This window comes from Lolium rigidum, chromosome 7 (assembly GCF_022539505.1).
Source record: "Lolium rigidum isolate FL_2022 chromosome 7, APGP_CSIRO_Lrig_0.1, whole genome shotgun sequence".
NCBI classification, from domain to species: Eukaryota; Viridiplantae; Streptophyta; class Magnoliopsida; order Poales; family Poaceae; genus Lolium; species Lolium rigidum.
The window spans coordinates 270,992,020-271,003,084 of record NC_061514.1 but is presented as its reverse complement, the minus strand read 5'-3'; the positions used below and the strand labels follow the sequence as shown (position 1 = coordinate 271,003,084).

At 43.2% G+C, this 11,065-nt stretch overlaps 1 protein-coding gene across 1 annotated transcript; it reads left to right on the top strand.

Moving 5' to 3' along the window:
- The first annotated feature begins 2,813 nt into the window (after window positions 1–2,813).
- Window positions 2,814–5,915, top strand: LOC124675448 (probable WRKY transcription factor 3). The gene is made up of 4 exons (XM_047211525.1): window positions 2,814–3,014; window positions 3,972–4,687; window positions 4,794–4,910; window positions 5,322–5,915. The coding sequence occupies exons 1-4, from the start codon at window positions 2,829–2,831 to the stop codon at window positions 5,578–5,580; spliced, it is 1,278 nt and encodes a 425-aa protein (XP_047067481.1). The 5' UTR covers window positions 2,814–2,828; the 3' UTR covers window positions 5,581–5,915.
- Window positions 5,916–11,065: the final 5,150 nt, after the last annotated feature.

Sequence of the window (11,065 nt, the reverse complement as noted above, 5' to 3'; positions counted from 1 at the left end):
ACGAAGGGGTGGGAGGCACGGGAGGGGAGGCGCGACGAGAAATAAAAAGTTGGAGCCAACCGTTCTGGATGTGGTCGCCGACAGGTGGGTACCCGCATGTTTTCTCGCTCTGTCCGGCGTGCTCGGACCGCCCAAAAATCTTTGGAGGCCATTTTTGACGCGACTGAAGATGCTCTGGGAACCTTAGAGTGACAAATATCTATGCACATCTCATATTCCGTAGCTTGTCAAATACTAGTTAGTGTGCACGTGCAACGCACGTCTCTACAATACAGCATTGATCTTTTGAATCTCATCTTTTTTATATGAGTTGTCTTCTCTATAGTTATTTCATCTCTATCTTATTTTGAGAACAAAATGATAAATTTAGGCTTGCTAAGCATGCCCAAATTTTCTCAATAAATTAAATCTTCATTCCATGAATCGGCGTAACTCCAATACTCAAAAGATATTAACGACCCTAAAAGAAACATGCACGTGCGCATATCTCTATCGGATAAAAGATGAGTCAAATCAGTCACTATATACAATCTCATTCAAACATAGAAAATATTTGGCATATTCAGAGCGAATAAGATAATTTTAAGATGAAAAAAGATCCCTTGAAAAGTTTCATATGAACAGCTCAAGGATTAAATCGCCTTCATGATAAAGGACTACCATAAGATCCATTATCCACGTTAGCACCAATACTTCATCAAACCGGGTCTCCAGTTCCTCAAAATAAATAAGGACATCACCATGTTAAAAAAAAAACTGTTATACTACACAGTTCTATCTCCTCTAGTAATTATAAAAAATTAACCTCTTGCATTTTAAGAGCAGTAGATATTATATGATAATTCCATATTAAAGATCTCTCACCTTTGTACCATGATTGTAACCTTGCATGCTGCCAGAAAAATCAAGAAGAACAATATTGGGACCATCACCTCTGTACTTCAGGTCTGCAGCTCTTCTTTTCACTTGAGATTGCTTTCGTCGAAAAAAGCAAGAAGACTCTACCAGAAGTGGCAAGTGAAAAACTGCTCCATATGTTCAGCCAACTGAAATACTACAATTATTCATGTCAATCCCAATCACTTGGGCTGAAAAGAAGATGTAGGGAATTCCCCAAATTCATAACAGAGACACGAAAGTAAGATCAAAGAGAACAAGATATCAGTGCTCAGTGCTCACCCACGTCATACGTACAGTGACACATGTGGTCCACAAATTGCATAACTAAGATCACCTACTAAGTTAGCATCCCAATCTGATATCACAATAGAGCTTCAACGCTCTCCATAACCAAATGTTAGTTACCATATCATATACTACTATGAGCTTGGCTGAAGAAACTTACATATATATCAAAGTAGTAAATAGCTTATCCAAGAAAAGATTACTGAACTGACAATATGAACCTGACATTTCAACCAAAAGGTTGTGCAACTGATGAATCTTAAGTGCCCATTAATCTGAGTGAGAAAGAGAATGATACTTATAAGCTAACGTGCCTCTGAACCTCATGGAATTATACAAGTGAACCAAGATAACTAACCATTTTAATTTGTATGTGGCCAAGTTAGTACAATATTTTTCTTGTGAAGAAACTAAATCAAAAGCCAGCAAATTGGTTTATTTTCTTTTCAAAACGAAAACTGCTAGCTCCTATTTATGACCATGATTTTTTTTAGCCTATCTCGAGTTCAGTTCAAGGGATGTGTACAGACTATAGAGGATAAGTATGAATATGCAATAACATGTGTGAAGCAAAATAAAATACATACATGATACATAAGCCAACAATGCAGACTGAAGTGGATGAATATTTGCCAAGTGCCAGAAAATGAGGAAAGTAGATCGATGTAGCATGTCACACAATTACCAATATCTCTGCATTCACTAAAATTTTAAGCACAACCATACTTATGAATCGTGCTACCATCCATCCACAGACCACAGCTAGAAACGAACAGCAAATACATAGGAAAAAAAATATGAAGAGAGGTGGGCTAACATTGCTCCTCCTGCAGGCTCGCTTTGCTTTGGGAGGCAACGGCTCGAGGGGCGGATGGAGCAAGCTCGGCGAGTGGTGCAGCGGCGACATCCAGGGCTGACACCTCCGCGCGAGGAAGTGGCGCCTGTGGCGGATCATGGCGGCATCTGGATTGAACTTTATGTGGGTAGTGCGGCGATCCAATAAGGACTACTGCCAAATGACCTGGGGTGGAGAAGGAGAGCACGGCGGGGCGACGGGCCAGACAGTGTGGTCGGTGGCAAGCGAGGAGGAGGAGATTACGGGGGGAGTGAAAGAGGAAACCGTCCGCAGTAATTTTCCTTGGATCGATCGATATGTGCGTGAGATGCGGGCGTGATGGAAGATCACCTGATTTGGGGTGGGGAGAACAAAGAAGTGTGTACCGTGTGATACACGCAGATAGATGGCCTGGATTCAATTTTTCTACGGCACTTCGTGCCTTTATAAGTAGTAGAGATGTGAAAATATCGGCTGCTGGTTTTGTTATTGCTAGTGTGGCTTCTTCCATTTTGAGGGAGACGCGACAAATATCTCCGTTGCAGTTTCGGAAAATATCCAGGGTTGGGCGTTTCCGGGTGGTGGGAGCGACTGACGAGTTGGGGAGCTTCCTCCACTGGATCAGCAGGCGGGCAGCCAATCATCCGGCGTCCCTGCGTTTTTTGTTGCCACTCCTCTCCCACTCGCACGCACGCACTCCCGAGCTGGAGTAATAAACTCCCCGCTCCCGCGACGGGACAGACCACACGTACGGCACCGCTAGCACCGGAAAGAAAACCTCCCCCTTCCTCCATTCCACTTGCCCCTCATGGCGACCGGCCCGTGGCCAGGCATCGGCGACGGCGGCGGCCTCTGGGCCCCGCCCCCCGCCCAGCTCGACGCCCTCTTCTCCGACGACCACCACCAGCCGCCGGCCGCAGCGGCGCTGGGCTTCTTCCGGGGCTCCCTCGCGCAGCTCCCGTCCCCTCCGTCGCTCCTCGGGTACCCGCCGCAGGTGCCCATCCATCTCAGCCCCTCCCCACACCTGCTCTCGCTCAGTGCCGCTGTACTTATCCTCTGGCCAATCAATCGATCAGTCATCCCTGTAGCTCCGCGTACCGGGAATCGCATGAACAGGGCGGATTCCCATTCCCATCTGTTTTCTGCATATCCAGTTACCCCCCGCGCTTGCTATTTCAGGCCGCGGATTTGGTTAATCAAATCCGCGGCGTACAGCTCCAAGCTCTACCCTGTCCCTGGACGCCCCAACCGGCCGGCCGGGGGGGCCAGCTTGGCCCGCCCGCGACGAATCGCCTGCATTCCACGTTCCTCAAAATCAAGCGCGGGGTCCGTGCACGGTACTCCCACCACATTGATAACTGACTGAGATCCTCCCTCCCGGCACCCAGGTCCATGTGCGCGTTCTGTTTCCGCTGACAGCTACCGATGCTCGGTTTCAGTCCTTGCACTTGCACTTGCATCAGTTTCTCAGCATTATCGCTTGACCTCTCAGGATGGCACCTTCTTCTTCTTCTTCTTCTTCTTCTTCTTCCTCCATTTACAAAGTTTTACTCCCTCCGTTCCTTGACATAGGGAGTATTAAGGAGCCAGATTGGTTCATCACTTATGGTAGAAATCACCCCCATGCTTGTCCTTGATTCCTTTACATCAAAGTTCGTTTGGGGTCGATTTAGGCAAGAGCATCCGAGCATGAGGGCATCAGTATCTCAGCCAGCCAGCCAGCGTTACCCCCTGACCTCTCAGAATGTGCTCTTTTTTAAAGCGCAAAGGAGCCCCCCCGAATGTTTCAGTTAGTAATGGTAGAAATCATGGCTCACGGTTCTGATGCTCGCCTTTTATTCCTTGACATCAAAGTTTATATTTTTCAATACGACATGGTTTCTGTTACTAGCTAATCATTGTGCTATGTTTTAACGAAGCCGGTATGTAATATCTTCTTCTGCTGCTGCAGGACAACTTTGATGTGTTCCATGAACAAGACCTTGCACGGCTAGCAGCACAAGTGGCTCACAAGGCAGAGTTGCAGCAGCAACTTTCTAAGCACGGCATGCTCGGTCGAGCGGATGGATCTTCTTTCCCGTTGGCAACTCCAAAGCTGGCATCTCAGCATGCCAGTTCCTCCGTAATCGTGCCGACTCTGCCGTCACATGCAGATGGTATCAACACTGGATCGGCTGGAGTTTTACAAGCTCTCCAAGGTTCATCCATCACTCTGGATAGGCCTGCTGATGACGGATACAATTGGCGCAAGTATGGACAGAAGGCAGTCAAGGGTGGGAAGTACCCGAGGAGCTACTACAAATGCACCCTCAACTGTCCGGTCAGGAAAAATGTGGAGCACTCTTTAGATGGCCGGATTATTAAAATTGTTTACAGAGGTCAGCACTGTCATGAACGTCCCTCGAAGAGGTTCAAAGTTTGTGGCAGTTTACTGAACGAGTTAGATTGTTTCAATGACACTGAGGATGCTTCAAGTAGATCACAATTTGACTGTCAAGGCTATTATGGAAAACCTATAACATCCATTGGCACCATGGGAGATCCTTCATTGCCAACAAAAGAAGAGGGAGATGAGCAATTCTCTGGTTCTGGTGATAACCGGGAAGAAGGTGATGATGAAATAGGAGCTGTTGATGGAATTGTTGGTGATGCCAATGCAAATGAAAGGTATTTGCTACTGCCACATATAACTTCCTTGCTTGGAACTTTCTAAGTTCATTCATACTTCTTAATTAGCACCTTTAAGCTTACTGTTGCTATTTTCATGAGGCAGGAATGCACCAGGTCAAAAGATCATCGTGAGTACGACGAGTGATGTCGATCTGTTGGACGACGGCTACAGGTGGCGCAAGTATGGACAAAAGGTTGTGCGGGGAAATCCTCACCCAAGGTAAGCTCTTAACTATTTACCGCTTTATATTAGAATTACCTACGGAATTATGTGGCGACAAATGCATGCCTTGGTTTATAGTTTTTATATTTCTTAATTGATATGAATAATGGTATCCGGCTGATGTTCTGAGACGAATATGTAGTGGCCCTGATTTGTTTGAGTTTACATTGGACTATTACATACATAGTTAGCTAGAAAAAGAACATAGTTTCTTCTTTTCCATTCCTTAAGTTTAGTGATCAGGTGATGAACAATCTTATCAATTGCATGTTTGATGATGTATCTTCTGCTATTTTTAAAACTCATCTGGTACACACCATTTCTCCAGATTGAAATATCATACCCCATAGTGTTTTTGAGACCTGAATTTCATGAACCTGAGTTGGGTTCTCTGTTTGTGCCATGTAGGAGCTATTACAAGTGTACATTCCAAGGCTGTGATGTAAAGAAACACATTGAGAGATCTTCCCAGGAACCGCATGCTGTGATAACTACATATGAAGGGAAGCATATCCATGATGTGCCTGCGTCGAGGAACAGAGTCCAAGCTGCAAGTCAACCATACTGCACAGAGGAGACTTACACAGACCAAACACCTGCTAACTTCTGCAGTAGCTCTGAAAAAAGAAACTATGGAACGATCACTCTAAACCATCTTGCTTTCTAGCTTAATGTGTTTTTACATGCTTCAACGCCTAAACCAGTGGTTAACAAATCAATGAACCACAATTCAATTGGTTCTTCTGCTATTGGTTCTCAGTCATTACAAGATCCTGTTATCATCTCTGTGTGCTTCCAAGACCTTTGCATGCTCCGTTATGCACCATTGTTGCGCATGTTCTGTCTGCTGCAACTATTGTAAATTCGCGACTCCAGTTGTTACTCTTAAATTGTTTGCTGCAAGTGCTATTTCAAAAGGATACACACAAGTTGTAACTGCAAAACATGGTGATTGTACATTGTCAGACAATCTTACATGACTGCATTTTAAAACCTTCCAGTCTAATCAGCATGATTTCATTTTAGATGCACTTATCGTATATGTTCATCTTACATGATGCCTGCTTCAGTTCCAGGAGCAGAAGGCAATGGTTGTGTGTTAACTGTAAACCCAACTGTAAGTACAAGTTGACCCACAAAAGAAAAGCATATCAGAAGTTACTTAACATTTCAGTGACATCTTTTTAATTGTATATTTTCTGCTTTATCCTGGCACATGAAGGAAAAAAAAAGGAAAGCAGGGCATCTTGCTTCTTGCTCTGCCAACATCTTCCACATCCATGAGAAATCTTGCCATCCTGAACCGTACTATGGTTGTCTCAGCCGTTCCTCCAATCCCAGCAGACCAGCAGTAGTTACATTATTCAGAGATTTTTGGAGGATCTGTATTGTTCTCCATGGAATTTTCCTATATCTATTATTCCAGCATTTCCAGCAGGTTCGTTGTGATACATCTGAGCGCGACCCAATGAATATTGATCACCTGTTGTCTACTTGTCTGTTGATACCACTCTCGTGTTCAGTTCACCTGAGTTTCTGGCCTTCAAAGCCAAGTACAGAGCAGCCAAATATAACACATACTACCTACATCCAAAAATAAGTGTCACAAGTTTAGACAGTTATTTTTGGACGGAACTCTCATCTTCGCTTCACCCAAGTTCAGTGAACCACCACGTTCTTGATACTGAATGTTTTGGACGGACCAGTTAATTTTTGCATCATTTCTCCCATTTCCCTTTTCTTCCGCCCTCTCTTCCGGTACAGCTGAAACAACATAAATCATGCAGTGCAACTGTGCACGCAGCGGCTAGCTGCTCACGCTTTTGGAGACACGCACCGTCGAGTCGAGTCCAGTCGTTTCTGAATGTTCTGAACCACGTCAGACAAGCAGAAAAGAGCCAAGGAAACTACGAGTGCCCACACGAACAGTAAAGAAAGAGAGAGCAAGCGCATGCACACTATGCATTCTCGCCGTCTTCAGTTTCTAGTACTTTTTTTTCACCATGTGCCAGGATAAAGCAGAAAATTAAAACGGGGGTTTGCAAACCAACTGAATCAGCATGAAGGAAAAAAAGTTGGAGTACATACAAAGCGGGTACGCTTTTTAAAATTCAACTTTCACCAGGGGTTAGTCTAATCATACATGATTTCAGTTATACAAAATAGATATATACCATCCATCCAACTTCCAAGGCTAGAAATGAAACACTTCTTCGTTATCACTTAGTCACTTATCATTGATTACACAAGGTTTCGAATATTTCCGCACTCAAGAATTATGGAATGTTAAGAAATGTCTTTTCAGAGTTTAACTTCAACAAGATTTACACATTTAATGTTTTGGAGATCCCTCAGAACTTTTGAAAACTCTAAAATTAGCATGCCACAACGACCCAATCCTCTCGAATGCTGATCAAACAAGAACATAGGCGTGCATTACTGAAAAAAAGAACACCTCCGTACCAAAAACCTTTATTATCGTACATCCAAATAAATAGAGAACAATTACTTATTTGGAGCGTCGGTAGTCCAAAAAGAGAAACAGGGTCCCAGGATCAAGATTATATTGTGATAAAACAAAAGACATTATTCATCACGATAATGACGAATCAAAGAAACAAAAAATAACTATGAAATGCCATAGTAATGATTTAAATAAACAAAGCATATGCAGGAACAACGCATCGACGGCGCCCATGCAGTGAAGGGCTGCCACTCACGGCCGGGGGCCAGCAGCTTCGCTGTACTTTTTGGAAATTTCTAATAGCTCGTTGGATTCTTTCTCGATGGCAGGGAGCTTTTCGGGCGGGGCATTTGCGCCCTCCAACAATTTCTGGTTAGAAGCTTCAATGTACCGAAGCGCCGCAGCCGTGTTCTTGCAAAAAACATTGCACTTTGGGGTGCATACCTCCTTACCTCCCTTGCACTCCTGAAGGCAGTGTTCCCAACAGTCTTCAGCGGTCGTCGTTGGTGCCGACGTAGCAGCCACCATGATGGCGATAAGGATTACTGCTACAGTTGCATTCTTGATATTTTGCGCCATCTTTGCTGGGTTCTCGATGTCGTTTTCACGAAGTAAGGGTTTGTGGATGATGAGATGTTTGTGGTGTGGAGGGAGTGCTGCCCATTATTGGGTATATATAGCATGCCAGGAAGAAGAAAGTGCGATCCCACGTTGCCGATTACATGCATGACGTCGATAGGCATTCCTCTTCCTCGTATTGAGCATAGGATGTTGGTGCTAGGTGTTGGGCATGGAAGCCTCTTGTTTGTTGGGATGGTACTAGTTATGCAAAGGAACTTATTGGAAGAGAAAAGGACGGCCGAAAGCTGAAGCTGAGAAAACCGTTAAGATTGTCATGAAAGCTCCCATGTTTCCTGTAATAAGAGGTGTGAGCTCCTTCCTCACTAATTGTCTATCTATTGTACGAATCGCACTGTCTCCTGAAAATTCTTTGCATTTGAACTAGTCTGGAGCCGAGCGGTGCTGGTATTCTGTTTTCTTTCGTGGAGCTGCTATCCTTGTTGCCTGGAGTAAACGCCATTTAACGGGCGCTACTCTTGGCAATTTTTTCTAGATATGCGATATACCTTTTAGGTTGTACTAGTCAAATCCGTGCGTTGCTACGGGGTCTAAAGTATACATGATACAAGTGAATGTTTGGGTGAACATTTTCAAACATACCATCCACAAAAGCTGAGTTTTGATTACTCAAACTATCTCTCCTTATGCCTCTCTCTAAAAACGTAGAACCGCAAAGGCATGACAAGCCATGCATTTGCCATGCCTTTCCATTTTCCGTCGGCCTCTCAACTTCACCTCTTTCACCAGAGTATCGACATTGTGCCTAGACCGCCTGCCAAACATCCCACTAACAACGTGTCCTCAGCCACTACGCACTGTTTTTGCCCACTCTAGCGAATCTCCACAATTGTTCTCATAGCCCATGACAAATCACTATATCAGTAATGAAGGATATATGGACATATTCAATTGTTATTTGCTAATACGAAATTGTCGCATATAGTCTCAACAAATTAAAAGTACCTAAGCATCACCTTCTACAAATAACCGTTGTGCATATTACAGCAGAATGAACTACAACTAAATACAACACATGCACCCCACAATTCCAGACCAATAAAAAAATAGAGATATTGCTTATCTCCAGTGCTTCTGCAACTCATCGTTCTCATTCAGCAGAATCACCCTTGTGACAGAGCCTAACCATGTAAGAGAAATATCTATGCTTCCATATAATGGTAACACAAATCAAATACGATACTTTTCATTAGAAAAATTTCCGCATGCTTAAGTAATAAGGTACATGTATAAAGAGCCTTCTGAATTTCCATTTCGCTGCAGCACGAACATGATCATGCAACAATTCCTCTTGTTTTCATGCCTGAGAGCACCAAGTGTTGAAGGGATACAAAACTTTCTCCAAACATCATCTCAGGCGAACATGCCCAGGTGGTTCTGCTCCGCGACCGCAACACTCCCTTGGCCGTCAGTTCTTGGACGCGGACGGTGATGCGGATCAAAAACAAAATCATGGGGGTTGCTGGGGCCCACATGCAACCTTCCCTGGCAACTTTCAAAAGTAGTTTGGGTGTAAAATGGCATATTTGTACGCTATAAGGGTCCAAAACAAAATAGGGGAGCAATACGTAATACTTAAGTGATTGTTTGGTTACTAAACATAGTGCCACGCTGAAGCATAGTGCCACAATCTAGACCAAAAGTCTGAGACATGTGAAGTTACTTAACATAGTAGTCATAGAGGCAGAGACGAAGAGCATGAGGAGTGAAGGAGAAAGCAAATACACCCTTCTCTTTAACACCCATATATATGCCAGATTAATATTTTATTGCATAAAACTTTTTATAGATGTAGTTGAAAACGAAACTTAAAGAGGAAAAGAAAAAACGAGAGAATCGCGGGCACTTAGCTAGTTAATACATAACTGATTCAACTTTTATAGCTGAAGAAAGTAAGTACAGAACACATAAGTGGTTATGAAATCCAGGAGTGACCACTAACAAAGCAAAGCATACGTGAGTTTCGAGTATGACTAAACAGGAAATCTATAAGCAACCTCAATCCTTGATCAAGTAAGAAGTCAGGAATCTAAGTTTCCTACTTTATATTACAATAGTCTAATGAAAAGAGGGAAGAAAGATTATAGTTTAAGGCTGGGGTGCGTTGTGGGACTCGATGGCCACCTCTTCACCAGAACAACACCGTGTATCGCCTCCGCTACTACCACTTTCAGTTCGGCCGTCGCCGATCGGTCCCATGCCACCGCCTCATCCATCTTCTGTCTCATACAGAATGTGTGAATAGCACCTGGGCAGTGACAATCATTCTATCAAACATTAGAATTTAACACATCTTTATGTTAAAAAGGGATGACTATTTTCTGAACAGACTTTGACCCAATTCAGATAAGCACTCAAAGAACTCTGGCAACAACTTGTGAAATAGAGTTGGAGCATATCCTGCTAGGTATATCAAGTGTGCAGTAACACAATGTATTGTCAAGATTTTGCTATTGAGAGAAAGTAAAAAACTACAATGATTGTAATTTAACCCGCCAATCCAAAATTTACATTAAACAATTTTTCGAATGAAAACACTGGAAAATATACCACCGGTTACAGTTGATTCCTCTGGTCACCTCGTAATCATCCTTGTATTTTGGAAATGGTAAGTATTCAGATTTTGTATGAGAATATGACCTAAATAGGAGATAACTACAACAATGTAGCTCATTCACCTTACAAGAAACCCAAAAGAACACAAGCATAGTGTCTGGAAGAAATAAAAAAAATTCTAGCTAACAAAAGGGTAAATGACTATGTTAGGATCTTGTAAAATAATCTAAACCAGGAAACACACATTAATTTGGAGAATCTCTGACCAATCTTCATATATCCAACAATATTTCAAAACGTATCATACCCCTCCCACGATTTTGGAGATCTCTTACAGGTCAACTGATGTTCTTGAGTGCCAATGCAACTTCCTCTTATCAGAACGGCATAGACTGCAGTGACGTTCTAACAACAATAAAATGAAATCGTGGAGAAACATGTCGCCTATTCACTTTACCTTTTTCTGCAAAACTGTGCTGAACTTCTAAAAATA